Here is a 22,699-nt window from a genome sequence, read left to right as displayed (position 1 = left end):
GCCGCCCCCTCCAACTTCAACTTGCTCTGTGGGGATGAGGAGTGGTCGGGGACACGGAAAGGGTGCCGCGTGTGAGCCGTTGTGTTTTTATTTTTCTTGCACCGACTGCCCCTGCCACCCACCCACGGCGAGAAGAACGGTGCCTCGGTCGGCCGCCTCTGTCAGTGTGATCGCCGCTTCCCTTGCCTTGAGATATAGTCTGAGCCTCGCCTGTGTAGAAAATAACCACGCCGTTTTGTGCTGGCGTCCAGGTCCCCGGGGTAAGGCAAGGCAAGAAAAGAGGGGGAAACAAAGAAAACGGACATCCCAAGCTAGGGCTGGGTCGCGAGGAGGACAGACACGTCCCCACCTTTGCAGGATTTTGAAAGAAAGAAACACAGAAAGCAGACAACCCAAACGAGGGATAGGGGAGGAGGACAGGGTCCACACCTGCACGAGCAGGATTTTGGAAGGATTGGCCTCGCGAAATTCTTTTTGGGGCGTGGGTGATCGACATGCTGGCCGCTCGCTCGGCGTCGCGGCTGCTGCCGCGGCGGGCTGTGGTCATTGGCGGGCGTCGCGCGGCCTCCTCGCTGTACTGGCCCGACCCGTGGGGGCGACCCGCGTCCGAGGTGGGCGCCGCACGCCTCATCGACCCGGGAGAGGTTGATTCGTGGCAGTTTGGCCGGCAGGGAGGCGACCGCTCGCGGCCAGACGTGTGGGTGCGTGTGCGGCAGGAGATGCCTGGCTACATGTGCCCTGCCTGCCGCACCACCTTCCGCAAGTGGACGCATCTTTTGGGGCACTGGCGGCTCACCAACCACGTGCAGGTATCCTCGGCGCCTCTGGGCTCTCGGTCTGGCGAGACTACCCATTGTGAGCCCCGGCGTCGCCTCCTCAGGTGCCGGCACAGGCGCTGCTCACGCGCCTCGACAAGTCTGGCAAGCCGATCGGCTGGCTGCGCCGGGCGATGGCGGAGCATAAGCTGCCGCCGTCGCGGCGCGAGACCGCGCGCCTGCTCCTGCTGCCGTACGGCGCGGCGCACCTGTGGCTCAGGCCGGCCGCCTTCCTGCTCCCGCCCGAGGAGGCCGCGCTGGAGCAGCTGCGCTTCGAGGAAGAGCTCAGCCGCGCGCCGCCCACCGCCTTGCGCCGCGCGCTGCTGACGCGCGAGCGCAAGGCGATGGCCAGGAGAAGCGGCGGCGCGCGCCGGCCAGGCTGCCGTGGCGGCGAAGCATCGGAGCGATTGGAGTGCGAACGCCTGGCTCACGACCCTGGTGTCATGTTGTAGCATTTTGCGGTTCTGTTTTGGTGCCCGTGCGCGCCGGTCTCGTGCGCGGCCTCTTTCCGCAGCGTTTCTCACTTCTGGGCGAAGTGACGGCTAGCCCGTGGGCGCGCAACAACAAGCGAAGCCGAACGGCTCTCCTCCTTCTGATATGTCTGACCCGGACCTTGCCAAGGCCGTGCGAGATCTGCAGGTCGGCGACGCTCATGAGCCTGAGCGCCTCGACTCGTCGGGTTTCGCGCACGGCAAGCCTGCGCCTGGCATGGAGTGCCTCTGCTCTATGGAGGTGTGCGAGCGTCGTCTTTGCGCCCACCCTTTCCGTGGTGTGTGCTGGCCACTGACCAGCCTCCGTGCCCAGGACATTACCGAGGAGGACGCAAACTACGTCGAGTTCCGCACGGCTCCGAGCGAGACGTGGCACCCATGCCACTTCTCGAGCGACGTGCGAGCTTTGCTGCACACATGCATCGCGTGCGTGCGCGCGCGGTGTCCACCCTGTGCTCGTCGGCCCGCTAGGTGGTCCGCTCACTGCTGCGCACCCAATTCCGAGACTATGTCGAGGCCGTTCGAAAGGCCGACTGCGCCGCCGACCTCAAGCGCCGCATCGGCAGTGGTCCGCCGATCTGGGTCGCAGACAAGCACGCGATGCCGCTTCCCGAGGGCGACACGCACGTCGAGAGGCTGTGGTTTGCGGGCGACGGGCATGAGTACTGTGCCAAGCTCGCGGGCGCGCTGGAAGGGGAAGCCCGCCAAAAGCTGTGGGACGAGCTCGCGGCGTTTCTGCCTCCGGAGGCGCGGCCCACCACCCATCCCTCTACACGTGCGTCCTTTACACCCCGCCGCCGACCGCAGGAGTCGGCGCCAGCGCCGGCGCAATCCTAAGCCGTCCTCTTCGACCACCCCTCTCTCCCTCTCTCTCTCTCTCTCTCTCTCTCTCTCTCTCTCTCTCTCTCTCTCCGCGATATGTCGAGAGAATGAATGTCAATCCCAGGTCAATCTTACCCGCGCAGCCGCGCTGTCACTTGGAGCCGTGACCCTGCCGCTCACGATGAAAATTGTGTATGACTCTGTGTACTCCTGTGAGAGGGGTCTCCAAAGACTCTCCACGCCCATGGGACGTCGAGCGAGACAAACACAAAGTACCACGTCGGTCGATAGAGCACATAGAGGTGTACGGTGGTAACACGTTAGTGTAGGGTGTAGCACAAGCCACACAACCACCGGGACAAGCAGAGTCGCCAGTCGCCACGCGACGGTCCCCACGCGCAAAGTCGCGCGCTCAACTTTCTGGACAGGTCGGGACTTGGGTGCGTACATCGTAGTCTCGCCGAGGGTCAGCGAGAGCCGAGAGACAGAGAGAGAGCCCAGCTTCCGGCTTCCGCGCGCGAAAACGAAAAGAGTGTCAGTCGTCGTAAAACAGCTGCTCGTATCCATAGTTGCGGTGGCGGTCGCGGTAACCCTTTCGACAGAAGGTGAATTGGAGGATCGGGCGCTCGCCCTGCTGGTTTGGCGAGCCGCAGTGCACGGTGCGGTAGTCGTACAGGAGGGCATCGCCGGCGGCCAGCGGCGCGCCCGATACCACCGCGCGCAGCCGCGTGCTCGCCGCGGCGCCCAAATTGAGGCAGGCGGGCTGTCGGTGGGAGCCGGGCCAGAAGGCGGTGCATCCCAGCCCGTGCGCCACCGCCCTCCCGGCTATGCCCTCGCCGCCGCCGCCCTCGCCGCCGCCGACATGCCTCGGCGCGGAGAGCGGCACGAGCGGCACGAAAGCGCACAGGGCGTATGCGAGCGGCACCGCCTCGCCGTCGGCGCCGTACGTGTAGCGCGAGTGGCCTCCGTCCGAGTGCCAGTGGCCGGCGGGGCTGCCGCGCCGCGAGACGATGAGCGAGACCTGAGACGACCCGAGATCGCCTGAGACGACCCGAGAGGACCCGAGAGGGCTCGAGAGGACCCGAGAGGGCCCGAGGGGGCTCGAGAGGACCCGAGAGGGCTCGAGAGGACCCGAGAGGGCTCGAGAGGACCCGAGAGGGCCCGAGAGGGCTCGAGAGGGCTCGAGGGGGCTCGAGAGGGCTCGAGGGGGCGAGACCTGCCACTCGAAGTCGTCGCCGAGGGCCGCTTCGACCGCACCCCTCCACCGTGCCCCTTTGGCCACCCGCCGGAGCAGAGCCTACGGGAAGGGTCCGAGAGAAGGTTCGCGGAAGGTTCAGAGGGAGGGGGGGTCGAGCCACCCGCCCGGACAGCGCCTCGTCCGACGGCTCCGCGCCCGCCGCCTGCCCGGCGAAGTTGAGCTCCGGCACGTCGCAGGCGTCCGAGGGCGGCGCGTGCAGCAGCATGTCCCACCTGCCCTTCCCGCGCGAGCACACCTCCGCGTACGAGTAGTCGCCACCCTCGAGCCCCTGCTCGTGCCCCTCCCGCACCATCCTCGCCTCGAGCGCCTCCACCCTCCGCCGAGACAGCTCTCGCAGCGCGGCCACGTCGGCCGGAGAGACCGCCGAGGGGAGCACCACGAGGCCGGCACGCTCGAGCGTCGACAGCTCCGCGGCCGGCCCGCCGCCGCCCGCCGCCACCGTGAGGTCTGCAAGGCCACGCGGCAGGCGAAGCATCGGCAGCCTCGGGCAGCGCGACACGAGGAGGACCTCGATGCTCTGCACGCGGCCCGCCGCACCGCCCTCCGCTGCCAGAGCGATCGCCGCCCGCAGCCGCTCAAGGAGCGCCGCCGCGAGAGCCGCGGGGGGCTCAGCCTCAGGGCTCGCCAGCCGACAGCTCACGTCGAGCGCCGCCCCCTCCCGCGCCTCCGCCGCGCCTCCGCCGTGAGTCGGCAGCCACACCCACGGAGGCAGTGCCTGCTTGGACTCGGAGTCCAAATAGGCGTCGGGGGTGTCGAAGCCGCAGCCGCAGTCGGCCAGGTCGGTCCACTTTGCGTCCAGCCAGGTGAGGGCCCGCTCGTCCCAGCCAATCCCGCGCACGGCCGCCTCGACGCTCGCGGCTTCAGCACTCATCCCAGCCAATCCCGCACCCGTGCTGAGGCGAAGGTAGGCCGAAGCGCTGCCGGCGTCGAGCCGGCGCACAGCGCCAGTAACGCCGCGAACCGGGAGCAGCGCCGGGCCGTCCATCCCTCAGTCAGAGCAAAAGGCGCGCGGCGGCCTGTCCACCTGTCGGCCTGTCCACCACCTGTACCTGTCGGACAGAGCGGGGCGCGCGGCGTGGACAGTTTTTTATTCCCAGCGCGGCGAAAACGTGGGCGATTTGGTACTCGAGTAGTGAGGATTGGTGTGACGCGATCCACGCAGGCGTGTTTTCTGGCGGCCGACCGTCAGTGCACGGAGTTGCCCCTTCTCCGACTGCCCCGGCTAGTTAGTTCCCGAGGTCGCGCGGAGCTGACCCCTGCGTCCCCCGAGACCTAGCGCGGGTGGGTTAGAGGGGGCTCGCTGCAGGGAAGGGCTGTGTAAGAAGCCGATCCCCGTATAGTCCGCCCCACTCCTCCTCATCGGGCCGCAGAAGCGGCCGCGCCTCGCAGATTCGTTTTCGCGCCTGGGTCAGGCGCGCGGGGCATCCCCCGGGTCGCTCGACCAGCGATCCGAAGAGTGGCCGCTATGCGAAGGAAAGAGTGGGGCCCTCGGGGTACGCCTCGTCCGGCCCCCTCCGAGGGGGGAAGGGAATTGCGGGGTCCCCACGGGCGCCTCAGTTCGGCCCTCCCGAGGGGGGGAGGGGAGCAAGGGGGTGGGGGGATTGGGGTGGTGGGGAGGGGTCTCGGTTTCATGTGGCTAATACTTGCCTATCGGGGAGGGGCATCAGGAAAGGCGAGGCTGGCTCAGCCCTACGTCTTCCCCTCTCCTCCCTCGAGGCAGCGAGTAGGCAGCGAGAGGAGGTCTCGAGCGCCTATATGAAGGTATGTGAGATGGTGATGGGAATGGGTGGTCGGGCGGGCGGGCGGGCGGGCGGGCGGGCGGGCGGGCAAGCGGGGAGCGGCGGGCGGGCGGGCGGAGTGGGCGGGCGGGGTGATCGGGGGAATCGTGTCCACAATCAGCAGCAGCGGAGCAGCAGCAGCTGCTGCTGCTGCTGCAGCAGCAAGCAGCAGCCTGCCGCAGATTGCTGCCGTTGTCAGCGCCGCGATCCGCCGCCGCGCCGCCGCGCCGCCGCCGCCTGCGCCGCCTGCGCCGCCTGCGCTCGCCGCCGCCTCGCAGACGACTCCTCTCGAGGAGCCGCGCAGCGGGCCGCGAGGTGGATGTCAAAGAGCCGCAAAGTGGCGAGGTCATGAAATCATCAAAATTTGAGGTTGCTCGAGACGGCCCGGAAACGGTCCCGCGTTGTTGCCCCGGTGCTGGCGCGCATCACACCTCTGAACTCTCTTTTACGTACATAAATAGGCTGCCAGCGCCCGCCGCACCCGTCTCGGCTGGCGTCCCAACAGCAGGCGACTCGTCTGGCATGGCCCCGTTCGCGGCTAAACGCGCCCGTCTCCCGCGCGAGCGAAGCGGTTTCGCACTCGTCTCCTCTCTTGACTCTTTGCACTTTGGTCCTGGGGCCGCGGTCAAAACCGGACCTACCTACCTATTGCACAGGGTTTAACGGGTGGGAACACCAGGGTTTAAAGGGTATCTCGGTAGGAGCCGGAACCCAGCAGGGTTTGGACTCTTGCGGAAGATGGGTTGGCCTATACGAGGTTTTCCGGCAAACAAAAAGGAAAACAGAGGGTCCCCAGCACTTTGCGTTTCCGGAAATTTCCAGGGAACAGAGGGTGTTTGGTGCTCCATTCTGGAAACTCGCGAGTTTCCCTGAGTCTGAGAGCTGGTCTGGGGCAAAATCTGAGGCAAAATTGAGGAATCGACAAAATACCCAGGCGGTCGCAGGGTAATTTCCAGGTCTACACGGGTTCTCCGCAAAATTCCCGGCATTTTGACGATTTGGCCTAAATAAAATTTGGCTGATTTTGGCAAAACCACAGCCTCAAGAAGATGAGATTTCTTGTTGGTTTTCTAAAATCTCAGCCTCAGACTGTGCTCAGACTCGGCTCAGAGCCCAAAATTTGACGATTTCCACGGAGTTTTCCCGGGAAAATAGAGAGGAAAAGCGGTGCTGTAGAGAGAAAAAAGGAAAGGAAAACAGACGGGGTGCGAGAGGAAAACCTCGTGCAGCCTAAAAGATGGGAGGTGAGGAAGAATCCGCGTGGGCGCTGGCGAGGTACTTCCAGCCTGCTGTGGGAACAGCTGACGCAGTCTCGCCGAGGCTCGCCCCAGCATCTCGGGTTCCCTCGCCCCCCCGGGCAAGGGGGGACCCGCGAGGCGTGGGAGTGCCTCGCCAGCTGGGAGTGAGCGCTCGGCAGCCAGCGACAGTCATGTGTACGTCGGCCGCCAAACGACCGGCCGACGTCATCAGCTTGAACAGCGACGACGAGCCAGGGCCGCCGACCAGCCGGCGGCAGCCGCCGGTACCGACGTACAGCCGGGCCCCTGGCCGGCCGGCGTGCCCGTTTGGCATCAACTGCTACCGCCGCAACCCCGCCCACTTTGAGTCGGAGGACCACCCGGCAGAGCACCCGCTCCTCGCGGCCGCAAACAGCCAGCAGAGCCAGCAGCGTCCTGCTGCCGTGCCCGCTCCTGCCGCCGCCGCTTCGGCTCCGGCACCGGCTGCGAGTGAAGAGTCCAACGCAGGAGACGGGGCGAGGGCGGAGCCGGCGTCCGCGGCGTCGAGCGGGTCTGGCGGTCCCTCCGCCGACATCACCATCCCGTCGCGGTACGCCAATCCGGCCGTCTTCCTGCGCGTCCCAAAGAAGGACAGGCCGGTGGAGCCGGTGCGGATCCCTCTCCTCCGCCCGTTTGTCGGAGACAACAGCTTGCTCATCGGCCACTTCAACGGCGCCACCACTTCGTCAGCGCCCGTCTGCAAGCTGGCGGGGTTCGACTTTGACGACACGCTCTCCGAGCGAAAGGCGGCAGGAGGCAAGGACAAGTGGAGGAGCAGCTTTTGGAACCACCGCTTCGGCTCGTCGCCCGCGATGCTGCGCGCGCTGCACGCGCGCGGCTACCGGCGCCTCGTGCTGGCCGGCGAGCGCGTCTCGACGGAGCCTTCGCTGATCCTTCTCGGGCGCGTCCGATAGGCTCCTCGTGCTGACAAACGAGAGCGTCGCGCACCTCAAGAACGCCGACCCGCTGCGGGCGCAGATCACGCCGAAGCTTGAGCGGCTGGCGGGCTGGGCGGCGGACGTGGGCGTGCCCGTGCTCGTGCTCGTGGCGCGGCTTCTGCCCGAGGCAGCCACCGCCAGGCCGGTGGAGGAGACATCAAGACCTGTCGGCTGGCGCCGAGTAGGCGACAGACAAGAGGACTGGCACTTCGAGCCGCGGCCACACGCTGCACAAGCAGCCCGTGACCGCCGCCGGCAACGCGGGCATGTGGCACGTGGCGGAGGAGCTGCTGGGCGCGAGGGCGGCCCCAGAGAGCTTCTTCGTGGGCGACGCCGCCGGCCGCGAGACTGACCACGGAGACGACGACAGGCGGCTCGCCGCGGCGGCGGGCGTCACTTTCTACACCGAGGACGCCTTCTTCGGACGCGACCCCCTCTCGCTTCTCGCGGACGCGGCGAATGGCTGACACGTCCTCTCGAGGCGCGGCGATGGACGCTGGGGGGCGGCGGTGGGTCCAGACACAGGCATGCGGGGGACCATGAGCATGTCCTCGGCCCAGTGATTTCGCACACGTGCCTGTGTGGCTGTGGCGGCTGGCGCCGTTGGCGCAGGGCTCGTCGCGTTTGTTTTTTGGATATGGATATAATGCTAGCTATGTACTTATGTGCGAGCCGCGTGAACACGTTGTTTCTTCCCCTTCCACAGGAACTGGTCCTCGCGAACGACTCTCTCTCCTGGGGTCCTCTGGACCGGACTCTGCGTGGGGCGGGGGGGCGGGCGGCTGGCGCGTGGCCCGCAGGCCGCAGCGCGAGACTCACTTTCCCAGATCCCACACACCACACACCTCGTCAGCCGTAGCAGCGGATCGTCTCCTCGGCGCGCTTCTTCGCGCTCTGCCCGCCCTTTTGCAAATACTGCTGGTGATAATCCTCGGCCGCCCAGAAGCGCTCCGCCGGCTGCACCTCCGTTTGCACCGCGCCGAGCGTCTCGTGCTCGCCCACGGCCGTGAGCACCTCGCGCGCGACCGCCTCCTGCTCCTCGCCGTGCGGATAGATGCCGTGCCGGTACTGCGTGCCGCGGTCGTTGCCCACTTGGTTGAGCAGGTAGAGGCTGTCGCCGAGCCGCTCGACGAGCAGCTCGCACAGGCGGCGGTACGTCACCTCGTCTGGGTCGAAGACGACCTGCACCGCCTCGGTGTGCCCCGTGCTGCCGCTGCACACCTCCTCGTAGGTCGGCTCGGACGAGGAGCCCTGCGGGAGAAGGTTCGGGCAAGGGTCACTCGTGCCCCACGGTACCGCCGAGATAGCAGGGTGAGGCGTGCCTGCGTGTAGCCGACAGCAGTGCTGAGCACGCCAGGCTCGCGCTGGTAGGCGAGCTCGAGGCCCCAGAAGCAGCCGCCGGCGAAGGTGGCGGTGGCGAAGGCGGAGGCAGGCTGCGCCGCGACGAGAGACGCGTCGAGCAGCAGCCGGCATCCAGCGAGAGGGTGGTTTGTGTCCAGTGTCACAGTCTCGTCATCCATCGCGGTCACCGTCGCCTGCACCGGCCCCTTGGGCGTTGTGAGCTGCACCGCCATCCCAGTCGTCAGCCCCGGCGGCGCCATGTCCACTGGCGCCGTCACCTTGCCCGCCTCGTTGTAATCACCGAAGCCCGCATCGATCGACACGCCGGATACGGAGCCTCCAACGTCGAGCCCCTCGACGGCATCGTGGAGGCCGTCGATGTAACCGCCGCCACCCAGCACGAAGCGCGCCGCGCCGATGTCGAAGGGCAGCGACCCAAGCATGGCGTCGCCAAACTGGACAGATCGCGAAGCTGGGTCAGGTTTGAGAGAGTACTCGACGCTCACCACGTCGCCTCTCGCCGCCGTAGCCATCAGCGGCGCCGCCAGGCGCCCGCCCCGGCGGTGAGCGACGCGTAGGCGCGGCGCGACAGAGAGGCGCCGTGCGCGTGGCAGTGGTCCGACTCGGTCGACAGCCAGGCCGCGCAGCGCGAAGCAGGACGAGAAGGCAAAGGCGAGCATGCACAGCAGGCGATCCCAGCTAGCTGGGTGTCGCGCGAGCCAGGCACTTCAGGGGGGAAAGAAACACACGCAGGGCCACATGCACATGCACATGCGCATGTGGGCGACAGCAAGAGTTCAACGGGAGGCGCCGGACTCAAAAGACACCGCCACATTCCTGAGACGAGCGAGGGCAGCCTCCTTAAAGGCGAAAGGGTCTAGATTTGGGGCGCTTGCCGAAGAGGAGTACGACAAAATAGCGCCCGTGATTGCCTGCACGCTACCCGCACTCACGGACTCCATACCCGAAAGAAAGAGAAGGGAGCTCGCGGGAGAGGTGACGAGTGAACTACAGGTAGTGGGGAAGGCAGCCTCGATTGCCATACAGACATGGGTGCGAAACAACGACAAGACCAAGGCACGGGCAGAGGAACGAGAGAAGAATATAGGGTGGATAAAGCGCCTGTTCACGGCATGGAGGGTGAGCCACACCGAACGTACCGAGCGAAGAGCCGAGCGGAAGGAGGACGGGGAAGATGACTCAGAGGAGGACGAACCAGTGGAAATCCAGTTGTCAGATGTCACGATGCATCCGAAGGGGACCCCAGCGCCGGCATCATCCGTAGAGGCACGAGTGTTCGAAGAGAGAGTGGACCTGAGCAACAACATGACTTGGAGGCAAATGATCGGAGTGGGAGTCAGAAATGTGGTCCTTGCGCGAGGGGAGCTCGATAGACTCGAGGGGCCAGGATACGCCGCAAGGAGGACGGAGTTGCGCCGAGAGGCGAAAGAAGCCGCGAGAACAAGGGACAGGCAGGCGGCGGCGTCGCAGGATGAGGCAGAAGAGAACGACGCGACAGAGGAGGAAGTGACAAGGGAGAGAACGACGAGAGTGGGACAGCCGCGAGGTGGCATGAAGGTTGCAGCGAGAATCGGCGAGAGACTGCGAAGAGAGATAGGAAGAGGCAGACTCCCTAGGGTGGGCGACGGATAGCGCACCACACACCTCTCCTTAAAATCCCTGTGTGGTGGCGGCGTGCCGTCCTCCCATCCCTCCCTTGGGTTGTCTGTTTTCTTTCTTTCTTTACATGCACATGCACATGTGCATGTGCATGCACATGCACATGTGCATGCGCATGCACAAGCACAATTGTGCATGCGCATGCACATCGCATGCACATGTGGACAAATAAATAAAAACGACACAAGGGTTGTTGCACGAGTATATGTGAAATGAGCCCACGGCTCTACTAGTGTAGCCAAACGTCAGATTCGACTGGAGAGTACCCGGCATGGGCCGGGGAAAACCATCGAGTGCACGATGTTCACACCCTGTACAGGGGAATCCTGTACTGGGGACGGTCGCACGAAACCTTTACGGATGGTTTCAATGCTCGACGTCTCGTGCCCGACTCTGACTCGCGCGACTGCTTTTGGCTGCTCGTTCCGCATTCTTCTACCCACCACCATCCCCTTATCTCCTCCAATGTCTGAGCAGTCGAACCGTATGGCAAGGCCAAGCTGCTCGACTTGAGGGGACGAGGCCAGCATTAGCAGTAGTGTCGCTAGCTAGCGGTGGGATATGCACACGCCAACGCCCGTCCAGGACGGACGGAGGCGTTAGGACAACGCAACCCTAACCCGTAGCCAAATTGGCACTCGGGCGTGTGCGCGCGTAGACACTACTCCTTGCTGTGTGTCCCTACGGCATATTAAGATGCCGATAAATGCCTCAAGAGCCGAGTGTGGGCCGGAAAGCCCAGCACTCTCTCGCCAGGAAGCATCGCAACACAAAGAGCTACGGGACAAAAGCGTCGAAAATGTCCCAAAAAGCGTGTCTCGAGTTTGTTGCAGCCCCACAGCTGGCGCGCGCTGCCAGGAAGCACCGCTCGCGTGTCGGCGGCACTCCCTGGCACCCAGGGAGTGCCGCGAACCGACCAGACCGAATGGGCTCGACGCCGCGCTCGCTGTGGGGCTGCAACAAAGTCGCCGCCGAGCGTGCCACCGACGGCGTCCCGGCGGCGGTGATGGAGTGTGAGACCTGAGGCTGCGGAGGTGACGCCTGAGGTACCGGCCCGTGCACAGCGACTCAGCCGGCGACCGCCACGGGCTCAGACGAGACTTGTCGACTCGTTACGGCTCAGCTTCACCGTGGTCATCGGGCGTCTGTCGACGTCAGGACCACCCATACAGCTCGCGGGTTTGAGGTCGCAAGAGCCAAGATGGTGGCGTTTGGACATCCCAACCATCACACAAGACAGCCTGTAGGTGATGGCGGGACGGCGCAGTGTTTGTGGCACTCGGCAGTAGGCACCCGCGGCACGGCCCCGCTGTCGCGGCTCTCACGGGCTGCGGAACCGGCCCCAGAGGGAGCCGGTCCGGGCGAGTGTGGCAGCTCCTGCGCTAGTATGGGCACCCTCTATCATAGCACTACTGATCCTGGTCATTAGAGCTGCCAGGGATAGCGTCAGGAGCCGGTAGGAGTCAAAACCTCTCATATTTGAGACATCGTGTCCCATATACTCGTGCAACAACCCACAAATCCTCTTCTTCTCTCTTTCTTTTTCCAGCTTTTACCGATGAAAAAGAAATAAAACAAAATGAAAGTGCGCGGCTCGGCGGCTCAGGCCTTGGGCCCGAGCACCGTGTATGTGTGTGTGTGTGCCCGTGTGTTCGAGGGAGAGAGAGCAGCGCGGTCCGCGGTGGAGCCGGTCGGGCGTGTCACAGCAAGAGGGACTCCGCCGGTCGGGCGTGTCACAGCAAGAATCAGCTCGGGGGCGCAGCCGCGATCTCCATGGCCTCCATGGCGGGCGTGGCGGTCGCCAGTGCGGCCGGCTGGCCGGCGCTCACCGCGGCGACGGCCACCGCGGCGGCGGTGGCCAGTTGCTGCTGCTGCTGCTGCTGCTGCTGCTGCTGCGCGGGGCTGGCGGGCCCATGTCGCGTCTTCATGTGTCGCGTGAGCTCGCCGCGGTAGGCGGTGGCGTAGCCGCACTGGTCGCACTTGAAGGGCTTCTCGCCCGTGTGGATCCGCTTGTGCGAGTTGAGGTGGGCGGGCTGCTTGAAGGCGGCGTCGCACACGTCGCACTTGTACGGCTTGACGCCCGAGTGTACCTGCGGCAGGGGAGGTGCGGCAGGGGACGTGCGGCAGCAGAGGGCATCGGGTCGCGGCGCGATGGCCCGCGCGTGGAGCTTCGGAGTGGTCGGAGTAGGCTCTGTGTGTCGGAGGGAGGGACGCACCCGCTTGTGACGGGTGAGGTTGCTGGCGTCTGCGGTCGCATAGCTGCACACGTCGCACTTGTACGGCTCGCCCTGGTGGCGTCGCTTGTGCACCGCGAGGTAGCTCGGGTCCGCGCACGCAAACGAGCACTGGGCGCGAGGGCGGCGGCGGTGCGGCGGTGAGGGCGGTGGCGGCGGCAGCAGTCGCGAGTGAGGCCGTGGCGAGGGGGGGCGAGAGGCAGCTGGGCCGCAGAGAGAGACGACACGGAAGGCAGAGGTGGCAAGGGGGCGGGCGTTTCGCAGTGAGCCCACGCCTGGTCGCACTTGAAGGGCTTCTCGCCCGTGTGCGTCCGCACGTGCCGCGCGAGCTCCGACGGCCACGCAAACGTCGAGTTGCAGTGCTGGCACTTGTGCCTCTTGTCGGCGTCGGTGCGCACCCGTTTGGGTGCGCGCGCCTTGCCCTCGGCCGCGACGAGCGCGGCTGGACTGGCTGGAGGCTCAGAGACCGACACGAGCGCCTGCGCCGCGGCGTCCCGCCCCTGGTCGGACGGGACGCTGAACGTCGCGAGAGCAGGCGCAACCGACCCGGTCGGCGGGAAGGTGACGATGGCGGCTAGATCAGACGAGGACGCCTGAGCAAAGTCCTCCACCCTGATCGACATACCTCGCCGGGCCCGATAAAAAGTCTGCCTTGGCTGGATGTGAGGCTGCCAACTGCACTCCAAGTGCTCCAAGTGCGTGGGGAGGCAGACGCCCAAGGGTTAGGGTGGGCGACGGCTAGCACCACACTCCTCTGCTTAAAATCCCTGTGTGGTGGCGGCGTGCCGTCCTCCCATCCCATAAATAAATAGAGCAGTCATCTCCTCCCATCCCTCCCTTGGCTGCCTCTTTTCTTTCTTTCTTTTTTCGAGTACGGGACCCCTCTCGCCCTCCCTCTCTGGTGTGTTCATTCATTGGGGTGGGTCATAACAAACACGGTACAGGGTCGCGGCCGCCCGCCGAAGCAGTGTCGTCCCCCTATCCATCATCTCACTGTGCACTTGGAGTGCAGTCTGTGACTTTTGTTTTTTGACGTCGGTGGCGAGAGGGGGGGGGGGCGATCGAGCTACAAGAGGAGCTTGTTCAGCCCTCCTCGCGCCTTTTTCCCTATTACATACCACTTTCCTGCTAAAAGTGAAGTGAAGCTCGCGGCGGCGGAGGACGCGCCACCGTCGCCTAGACTCCCCTGCGTCACTACTCAGCGAGTACGTGCCTCCCCGTGTTTGTAGCCTTGCGTTTGTGCCCCGTTTGTGCCGCTTCCCGTGCAATGAAGTGGACGTTGACAGTTTGTACTCCGAAGGTGTTGGGGTTAGTGCACGCTGAGAAGCACTCTTGGGGAGTACTTGGAGTGCAGTCAGTAACCGCACGTCCAGGGCCCGGGGGGCTAAGAAGCACACCCAGCGGGCCAGATGATTGGCATCGGGTTACGGGCTAGAGAGCCCTAGCCCTGGGGGGGTGCGCGTTCGCAGGGAAAGGGCCGTAAAGTAAACACGGTTCTCCGAGGGTTGGACCCGCGTACCGGGTTTCCCCTTAACTGCAGGACGCCCCCTCTACTCGGAGCTAATGGACATTACACTGTACACGACGCCAAACACCCACACTTGCTCAGTCCCCGGTCCCGGAGCTCCATCGTCCGTCCTCCTGGGGCTCTGGTTCACCCCGATTCGTTCTCTTGCTCGCTTGCCGAGCGTCATACGACGGCCGGTGCGACGTGGTGCGATCGTTGTCCCTCGTTATTGGTGTCGCTTTCTCCGCTGCCGCCCTTCGTCTTCGCCAGTTTCTCCCGGCTCCCCCGATTCCGAGGGCGTCGACGGCCCGGCCGAGGTCACCCCGGGCGAGTGTGACGGCTTATGACCCTCTTGTCGCGCCTCCCCGGGGGGTCGGGTCGGGCTGGCTCTCCCTGGTCGACGAATCTCGCCCGCATCCGCAGCCTCACTATCGTACTCGGCTCGCTCCCCCTTTCCGCCAGCTCCTGAAGCGGCGCCTATTCTTTTCCTGTCCGTCTTGGCCAGCCGGGCACGCTGGCGAGTAGAGGCCCCGCCCACCCAGGTCCCAGGGTACCCTCTCCGAGGACCCATTGGGTAGCTCTTTCGAGGTTCTTTTGTGCGGTCGGTTGCGGCACAGCTTGGCCAGGGCCAGTTCGAGCAGCTCTGCGCACAACTGTCGAGCGCCGATGAGCGGAGGGCGGTTGCTGGCGTGTTGAGTTGAGAGTTTTTTAGTTTAGTGTTCACTGCCACTGTGTCTCCCCTCACCCAGTCGTGCTCTTGCTTAAGCGGAAAGTCTCTCTCTGTCGAACTCACCCGAAAACGATCGAAACCACGCATCGGAATCCCGGCGCGTCTTGGGGACCGCGGGGCGTCCTCATCGCAACCTGTCAGCAGTCCACCTCCGGGTATGTAAGCTGTGAGCTGTGAGGGTCCGCCCGCAGGCGCATTTTGGATACCGCGAGTCGGTGTGCCCGGTGCCGAGCCGCGAGCGGTGCCCATTACGGCTTTTTAGCCTGAGGGTAAGGTTTCTGCAGTTTCTCTGCTTATTTTCTGCTGGAGGTGGAGCCTCGGTTCCTTTTCCCCTTTTGATGGGGTCAGGGGAGATACTGCCACCTTTACCACTTTGGTCCTCTCGTAGCGCCAAGCTTTTTCGACCAGGAAAGTGATCTGGCCCTGGCCCCTGCGAGGGGGCGTCGCCACGCGCCTTTGTGAGGTTGTGGTCAGGCGAGACATAGATGGTGGCTCGAGGATGGTGTGGATGGAGGGCGGAACGACGCTCGGGGCAAAGGAGGGAGGCGGTGGAGAGGCGCCCACGCAGACCTTGGCGGAGGCCACCTCTCGAACCGACCAACAGCGTGCTGCCGGTCGGGGCTGATGGATAACTCCTGTATGGACAGAGGCGTCGAGGGCCCCGCTCTTTCCCTCGCATAGCGGCCACTCTTCGGATCGCTGGTCGAGCGACCCGGGGGATGCCCCGCGCGCCTGACCCACAGGCGCGAGAAACGAATCTGCGAGGCGCGGCCGCTTCTGCGGCCCGATGGGGAGGAGTGGGGCGGAAGACTACGGGGATCGGCTTCTTACACCGCCCCTCCCTGCAGCGAGCCCCCTCCAACCCACCCCCGCGCTAGGTCTCGGGTTTGACGCAGGGGTCACTCCCGCGAAACTCGAGAGAGATTTTTAGCAATACCAAACAACTCTAACACTCACACGTCATTTGGGGCCTGGAGCCCTGTTCACGCGCGCGCGAGACGTGCAGACAGGGTTGCCAGGTGAGAGCGAATGGCGCGGTTCACGCCTCGCACAACAGTGTCGAAACTCGTGAACTAGCCGGGGCAGTCGGAGAAGGGGCAACTCCCAGTGCACTGACGGTCGGCCGCCAGAAAACACGCCTGCGTGGATCGCGTCACACCAATCCTCGCTACCCAACGCGACCAAAGGATATCCACCTCGAGAACCTCGAGAAAGTATGAACTGCCGCAACAGCGCCTCAAAAAAAAGCCGATTTGGGGTGGCTGATAGTATGTGTAGCGAACTCATGCTCTGAGGGCGCCCGCGTCCCACCCCCGCCTGCCGTCGGCGCGGCGCGGCGCATCGCCCACCCCGCCACGGCTCGTTTCCGACACCCCGCCGCCACCGGGGGTGTACACAGCGTTCGTCGCGCGCAGACGTCGCAGACGCTGCGGCAGAGAAGAAATTTCCGCACGCCGCCCCCGCGAACCACAGCCGCGCGCCCCGCTGCGTGCGGACCCACCCTTCGCCGCTGCCACCCTCGCCGCCGCCCAGCCCGCCGCGTTACACGCCCCTCAGCCCCATCCCACTCTCCCTTCTCCCGGCAAATCGTTACCGCCACGGCCTGTTCACGGAGCTCCCCCCCCCGGCGCGCGCGCAGACGTCATAATCAACAACATGGCGAAGTCCTCCACCTCCCCGAAGCCGGGCTCGCCCACCTCCATGACCATCACGAAGAACGGGAAGAAGTGACACGCCTCCACACCCGCCCCGCACACGGCACATGCCCGCACACGCTCCCCCTCCCGCACGCGCCTTACTGCCGCTGAACCCTCACCTCCCGTCGCGCTGCTCCGCCCACGCAGCTACAAGAAGTTCGTGAAGTACCTCTCCAAGGAGCTCAAGGCGAATGGCAAGGCTTTCGATTTCACGATCGCGGGCGCAAAGTGGGCCTCGCAGGAGGAGGGCCACGAGTTCAAGTTCGAGTTCGGCGAGGCCTGAACGAGCGGCGTCGGTGTGAGAACGGGGGGGCCTGAGCCCACGGCGTAGCTAACGTGCGCAGAGCAAGCGGCCGAGCCCCATCCCACTCTCCGCCCGCGCGTCGACGGGGACTGCCATGGTGGTCTATGTTTCTGGTGGTGTCCTGGTGCGTGCGCGACTCCGTAAGGGCCGGGCTCTCTGTGTTCGAGACGTCTGGTTCTCAGAGCAGCACGTCGTTACAACACCACGAGTATGCGCAAAATGAATGAACACCGACAGATCACACGCAAGGGTTCCCCACCGTACTTCGCGCGCGGCCTCGCACGCCTCACGCGAAGCCCGTGGCGTGCCGTCGTCAGTGTGCAAGGCTCGGGGGCATCTCGACTGGCGCGCTCTCCAACCTGTTGCCGACAGCAAGCATCGGCCGGCAGCCCGTCGGCGCGTCGCAGCACGACCCGCCCGCTCCCCCGTCCAACGCGCCCTCCTTCAGCGTCGTCTCGAGCGTCGCCGACTCCGTCTTCGGCGGCGGCGCCTCCCGCCGCGCTCGCATCGCCGAGGGGCTCAACATCATCTGCCAGGAGATCGGCACGATCTCGCTCCTCGGCGCCGCCGGACGTCTCCATGGTGGTCACGCGGCCTCTGGCTGGAACGGGATCTACCTCGCAAGCGAGTCACCCGGGCCGGCGCGCGTCTTCCGAGAGAAGGGCGGGACCTAGTAAGCCGGCCGGGCGTACGGAGTCTACACCCCGTGATCCCCTCTCATCGGGTGGACAAGGGGGCATCGGCCTTAGCGTGACGGCAGTCACGAAGACTGCCAGCCCTTGTCCGGTGGGATCAAGCCAGTACGCCCCCCACGGTTGAGGGGAGGACGACTGTCTCTGACGGCGAACCTCAGTTACGAGCCGCCCTCCCTTCGAGACGCGTGGCCAGTGCACTCGGGCCCCGCGTGGGTGCACCGTCCCACACGCCTCACCACGCGGCCTCTGTGGCTGGAACGGGATCGCAAGCGAGTCCCCCGGGCCGGCGCGCGTCTTCCGAGAGGTAGATTCGTAAGAGCGAATAGCCACACATACTCTCTTACGTACACTGAGAGAGCGAGAGAGAGTACACACTGACAGATCACTGAGAAGCTAAAACGTACCTACACACTGACAGAGATCTTCGATCGCCGTGCAAAGCTCGCTTCCGAGCTCTCACGCAGCCTTGGGCTCGAGCTTTACCTTTGGGGCCTCTATAGAGAACACACACACGCACTTCTCCCCTAAAAAGATACGTACAGTCGTACACTGTGAAAGGCTAGACGAGAGGACTAGCCCCACGGGGCTGACTGGGGGATCCGGAGGAGAGAGGTCATCCGGATCGTGCGTGTGGCGGGACGCTGCCGGGCACCTGCCTGTGGTTGCTGTCCTTCCTCCACCAACACACAGCGCTCCCGACGGGGACGCCATCACCCTCGCCCAGGGATCTACAAGGCTGTCGTGAGGTCCGACCCTAAAAGCTCGGCGCCGGGCACCCCTCGAAAAAATCGGCCTACAAAATAAACCAAGGCGGCACAAGAGGACCAAGAGGACGCATCGATCCCTTTGGGCACCTTCATCGATCCCTTCGTCGGATCCCCTCGAATGCAAGTCGCCGCGATCTTGTCCAAGAACGTGGGCTTCGGCATCTACGCGCTTGCCCTAGGTAGTCTAAAGTGCTCAAGCTCAGGACTGGAGCATTCTTTCCGTGTGCTTCTGGGGTGAGCTTCTTCTTGACGCCGTCTTCCGGGAAATCCAAGAGTAGCTAGATGCTGCCCTGACCAAGCCTACGTTACGCCGAAACCAACACAACACGACCAAGCACCTCGAACAACGAAACGGCTCGCCTTGAGTTGAGTCAGACTGCTTAGGGGACCCCTAGGGTTCTGGGGGCCGGATTTTTTCAAGACCTTTTAAGAAGTGAGGAGGTTTGGGGGCGTAAATTGCCATTTAAGAGATGCAGGCACGGGCCCCCCCTCTTTTCGAAGACCGTTTAAGAAAATCGGCCTCGCCGGCATGCGTCGCTGGGTTCCGCGCCGTTTTCTCCAATACTGCCGTTATTAGGCACAAACCCGCCTCTGAAGACACATCTGTAAGTCTGGTGCACTGTCAGGAGCCATACTCGCATAGGGGACGCGTGCTAGCTGACTGTAGCCAGCTTCCCGGCCTCCGGCGTCTACCGGGAGCCTCCCGGACCATCGACCTCGGCGGGACGTCTCCCGGTCCCGCACCGTTTGAGCGTTTAAGACCGTTTGAGGAATCGGCGGCCCAGCTCTTAAAAACCGGCCTAGGCCGGTTTAAAGCCGTTTAAGCCGCAGGCGCCCCAGGGCCCACCCTTTTAAGCCTAGGGGGCCCCTAAGTCAGACTGGGTCTGACTCGTCTAACGGTAACGCTCTCGAACTCGAGATTCTCACAACTCGATTCTTCGTCGATGGACTCTTTTAGGCTAGTTAAGAGTCAACTTTCACAGAGCGACAGTTTCTAGTTCTATCGCGCGCGCCGTAGTGGGAAACTCACGCACGGCGCAATGGGAAGCCACGGCTAGGTTGTTTTTGCCTTTGCCTTTGCGTCGCCGCCGGGCTCCCGCGCCAGCCACAGCCCGAGCAGCAGGGCGACGTGGCAGAGCTGCAGCAGCGTCGAGGAGGCGGCGGTGGGCGGGTAGACGTTGTAGGCGCCCTCAATGCCGATCCACAGCGCGAGCCTCAGCGCCGGCGGGAACGGCGTCATCCAAAGCAGCACCGGCAGCGAGTGGAAGTAGTAGAGGTAGAACTGGTAGTGCAAGCTGCGCGCCGCCGCGATGCCGATGAAGTTGCACGACAGCGCGACCTGCAGCGCGTGGCGCGCCGCGTCGTCGCGCGGCGGAAGCGGCCCGCGCACGGCCCCGCCGAGCAGGCTGAGGCAAGGGGTGGAGGTGAGACCTCTCCGCACGGAGGGGGGCAAGGGGGAAGGGTGCGTGCGTGCGTGCGTGCGCGCCTCAGCAGCCCGCCGTCGTGCCGCGTCCACCGCCAATGCGCAAACGCGAGCAGGAGGCAGAGGTGCGCGGCGAGCAGCCCGCGCGCGAGGGCGGCGGAGCCAAAAGCGGCGGGCGACAGCATCGCCCAGTTGACCGACCAGCGGTGCTCGAAGGCGCGCGAGAGCTCGAAGGCGCGGCCGAGGTATCCGGCCGCGTTGGCGCGCAGGAATGGCCAGGCTGTGGCGACCTGCCGGCCGAGGGCGGGCACCTCTTCGCGGCTGGAGGCGTGAAGAGACGCCGCGGGCGGCCGAGGCGCGCCTGCAGGCCGAGGGCGGGCATGGCGCGGAGGACGGCTCCGGCCCAGCCGCACTCGCGGAGGGTGAGCAGCGCGAGCGCGGGTGCGAAGAGGAGCGCGTTCATCTTGACCGAGAGTGCGGCCGAGAAGAGGAGTGCGCCTGCGGCGTAGGACCGGCGCGCGTACGCCGCGAGAAAGGCAAAGAGCAGCAGCATCGCCTGCGGCTCGGATCCGGCGGGGTGGAGCAGCAAAGGCTCGTGGAGACGAGGGCGGAGACGGGCGGCGTCACCGGTCCGTCGTTGAAGAGGCGGAGCAGGTAGAGCGAGTGGACTCTGTACGAGCCTGCCGTCGCGAGTATAGACGCGTCAGGGTGGGAAACAAAGGCACCGTAGTGTGCAGAGCATTGCTCCGAGCTCCCAGGGCTGGTTGCTGGACCACAGCGACGTGTGTTTGTGTTCCGCATCTAGGGTCATCGAGCCGCACGCAAGCGCCCACGCCCACGGAGGCACGCCGCAGGCTCGGTACACGCGGAGCACGAGCGCGAGCGTCGCCACACTCACGCCCAGTCCGATGTACTGCGCTGTCCGCACGTCCCCACCACCCGACACGCACCGGGCCGACTCGGAGACCTCTGTGGGCGGCAGGCGGCAGCAATCCGGGTCGGCGCCCGTCAGGCGGTGCAGGCCGAGGTAGAGCCACACGAAGCCCGCCGGGTACACGAGCGGCCCAGTGTTCGCGCCGATCGCGGTGTAATCACGCTCGCCGTCGGCAACCGCCTGCACCTCCTGCATGTAGGCCTTCCAGTCGATCTCGGTGTAGCGTGCGCGGTGAATGATGAGCAGGCCGAGGCCGGTCTCGCCGGCCAGCAGCAGGCAGCCGAATAAGGCGGCGGAGCGCGACGACGCGGACGAGCTGAGAAATCGCGACATGTCACAGCGGGCTCGCGACCGCGATTTCGCCGGACTAGTGTGGACCTGCGGCGTGTTGCCTTTTCTCTGTGGGGGGGGGGCGTTGTGTTTCTTCACGTAAGCGGGTAACTCACTGATCCTCCACCGGATCCGACTTTCGACAGTGCTGGCAAAGCGCATCGCGCAGCCGCACGGAGTCTCCGACAGCCACGCACAGCCTCACGCTCACTGTGGTTGAGACTTTCATGCACATGCAAACTTGCAGGTCAGGGTCTCTGGCCACATGCGAAAGGAAAGGCTCATCAGAACGGATTCGTTTGCACGCCGTGCAGAAGCTGGTGAGGTATGGCATGCCAAGATAATCTCCATCGCGATTGCTATCCAACGTGCCATCTCCAACCCAGTCCTCAGGCACGTGGTCGCCACCGCTTGGCTGCCACTCTCCCGCGCGAGATCCATAGTTTATCAGATCGCCCAGTAGGTCTGCAGCTGAGATGCTGCCATCTGCGTCACACGTCAGTCCCGGAATTGCGGGCGTGGCCACTTCACCGTCGTATGTGCACGTGCAGTAGGGAAGGTGCGTGCCGCTAAAGGCGGAGGGGTTGGTGAAGTACTCGCCGAGCTCTACACCGCGTGCCAGTCGATCGGTGCGCACTCGGGCATCGTAGACAGCTTGGCTCTCACCTGGCTGACCCAGCATGCCATCCTCGACACGTCGCTTGAGCTCTGCATAAGGCAGTGAGCGCATTTTTTCGCGGTCGCGCGGGCAATGGCATGTCTCGGCGATGCGGGTGTTCTTTGTGTCTTCATACTCATCGGAGTTGCGCCAAATGCAAAGCAGATCTTCCAAGTGAGGCTCGTCGAGTGGGTCACCCACATTGCGGTAATCTTGGAGCCACGACAGAAAGTCGCCGCGCACCAGGATGTCCAAGCTTTCGAGAACGACTTGTGCGGCTTGGTGCTGGGAGGCAGTGTCAGCTTGCTGCTGCGGAAGTGATGGCGCAGGGGACGACAGCCGCTGCTCTGCGCGCCAGGCAGCCACCAAGCCAACCTCCGTGGGGACGTGCATGCTGCCGTACATCGCAGGACCGCGCTGCTCGCGCCATGCCTGAAACGCCATCTCTTCTTGCCTCGTCATCGAGTTCATCAAGGCATCAAGCTCGGCGAGTCCAGGCTCAGGGTCTGCAATCTGCTGCGGCTCCGAGGATTCTCCGATCTGCTGCCTCCCTGCAGCCTCGGCCGCAGAAGCGTGCGCCTCTCTTGCGATCTGACCCGCTGATCTGCCACCGCTTGGAGGCCAGGTTGCCTCTCCTGCCGCGTCCTCGCCCTGGCTACGGCCCGCGCCATCGCCCTTCTTCATTTTGCACCGCCAAGCGAGGGGCAATCGCAATCCGGATCCGACGACGGAGCGATCCGCCCGTCCTCGTAAAAAGAATTTTTCTACGGGAATTTTGCACAAAGAAAAGGCCTTCGTTAAAATTGCGGCAACACACCAAACATGCTCAGGTCTTGCCGTCTTTGCCGTGCCACATTGTACTCTTGCATCTTCTGGATCAATCTATCCGGCAGCCTGTAACGTTTACGCCGGCCGTGCACTCTGCAAAAGGGCACCAGTCCGCTGGCGGGTGTGTTGCACTCGTCCGTGGGTGGGCCGCCAAGCGCGAGATCCTCCTGAGAGAGCGGCTCAAAAGGCTCC

The 22,699-nt window shown here is 64.7% G+C and overlaps 8 protein-coding genes across 8 annotated transcripts; 4 read left to right on the top strand and 4 right to left on the bottom strand.

The window, feature by feature from the left end:
- Window positions 1-494: 494 nt before the first annotated feature.
- On the top strand, window positions 495-1,267 carry EMIHUDRAFT_200008 (hypothetical protein; the record flags this gene model as incomplete). Its single annotated transcript, XM_005791892.1, has 2 exons — window positions 495-803; window positions 881-1,267. The coding sequence occupies 2 exons, from the start codon at window positions 495-497 to the stop codon at window positions 1,265-1,267; spliced, it is 696 nt and encodes a 231-aa protein (XP_005791949.1).
- A 373-nt stretch (window positions 1,268-1,640) lies between these two features.
- Window positions 1,641-2,044, top strand: EMIHUDRAFT_47895 (hypothetical protein; the record flags this gene model as incomplete). Its single annotated transcript, XM_005791891.1, has 2 exons — window positions 1,641-1,703; window positions 1,778-2,044. Coding segments are annotated over 2 exons (330 nt in total), but the record flags the coding sequence as incomplete, so codon positions are not given.
- A 619-nt stretch (window positions 2,045-2,663) lies between these two features.
- On the bottom strand, window positions 2,664-4,371 carry EMIHUDRAFT_97724 (hypothetical protein; the record flags this gene model as incomplete). The annotated part of the gene is made up of 3 exons (XM_005791890.1): window positions 2,664-3,091; window positions 3,386-3,425; window positions 3,487-4,371. 3 exons carry the CDS (start codon window positions 4,369-4,371, stop codon window positions 2,664-2,666), a joined length of 1,353 nt encoding a protein of 450 aa, XP_005791947.1.
- Window positions 4,372-6,577: 2,206 nt separating this feature from the next.
- EMIHUDRAFT_420765 (hypothetical protein) lies at window positions 6,578-8,048 on the top strand. Its single transcript, XM_005791889.1, has 3 exons — window positions 6,578-7,285; window positions 7,356-7,488; window positions 7,565-8,048. Exons 1-3 carry the CDS (start codon window positions 6,594-6,596, stop codon window positions 7,844-7,846), a joined length of 1,107 nt encoding a protein of 368 aa, XP_005791946.1. The 5' UTR covers window positions 6,578-6,593; the 3' UTR covers window positions 7,847-8,048.
- A 183-nt stretch (window positions 8,049-8,231) lies between these two features.
- On the bottom strand, window positions 8,232-8,791 carry EMIHUDRAFT_45814 (methionine sulfoxide reductase; the record flags this gene model as incomplete). Its single annotated transcript, XM_005791888.1, has 2 exons — window positions 8,232-8,615; window positions 8,660-8,791. Coding segments are annotated over 2 exons (516 nt in total), but the record flags the coding sequence as incomplete, so codon positions are not given.
- Window positions 8,792-11,954: 3,163 nt separating this feature from the next.
- EMIHUDRAFT_462154 (hypothetical protein) lies at window positions 11,955-13,257 on the bottom strand (the record flags this gene model as incomplete). Its single annotated transcript, XM_005791887.1, has 3 exons — window positions 11,955-12,490; window positions 12,617-12,745; window positions 12,952-13,257. 3 exons carry the CDS (start codon window positions 13,255-13,257, stop codon window positions 12,146-12,148), a joined length of 780 nt encoding a protein of 259 aa, XP_005791944.1. The 3' UTR covers window positions 11,955-12,145.
- A 3,270-nt stretch (window positions 13,258-16,527) lies between these two features.
- Window positions 16,528-17,546, top strand: EMIHUDRAFT_97721 (hypothetical protein; the record flags this gene model as incomplete). The annotated part of the gene is made up of 3 exons (XM_005791886.1): window positions 16,528-16,598; window positions 16,716-16,829; window positions 17,198-17,546. 3 exons carry the CDS (start codon window positions 16,528-16,530, stop codon window positions 17,544-17,546), a joined length of 534 nt encoding a protein of 177 aa, XP_005791943.1.
- A 1,842-nt stretch (window positions 17,547-19,388) lies between these two features.
- On the bottom strand, window positions 19,389-21,024 carry ALG3-1 (dolichol-P-Man dependent alpha (1-3) mannosytransferase Alg3; the record flags this gene model as incomplete). The annotated part of the gene is made up of 6 exons (XM_005791885.1): window positions 19,389-19,767; window positions 19,851-20,068; window positions 20,152-20,313; window positions 20,385-20,437; window positions 20,475-20,508; window positions 20,605-21,024. The coding sequence occupies 6 exons, from the start codon at window positions 21,022-21,024 to the stop codon at window positions 19,389-19,391; spliced, it is 1,266 nt and encodes a 421-aa protein (XP_005791942.1).
- Between the last annotated feature and the right edge of the window lie 1,675 nt (window positions 21,025-22,699).

The sequence above is a fragment of the Emiliania huxleyi genome (genome assembly GCF_000372725.1).
Source record: "Emiliania huxleyi CCMP1516 unplaced genomic scaffold EMIHUscaffold_11, whole genome shotgun sequence".
Classification (NCBI taxonomy): domain Eukaryota; phylum Haptophyta; order Isochrysidales; family Noelaerhabdaceae; genus Emiliania; species Emiliania huxleyi.
This window is presented reverse-complemented; position numbering and strand designations above follow the sequence as displayed.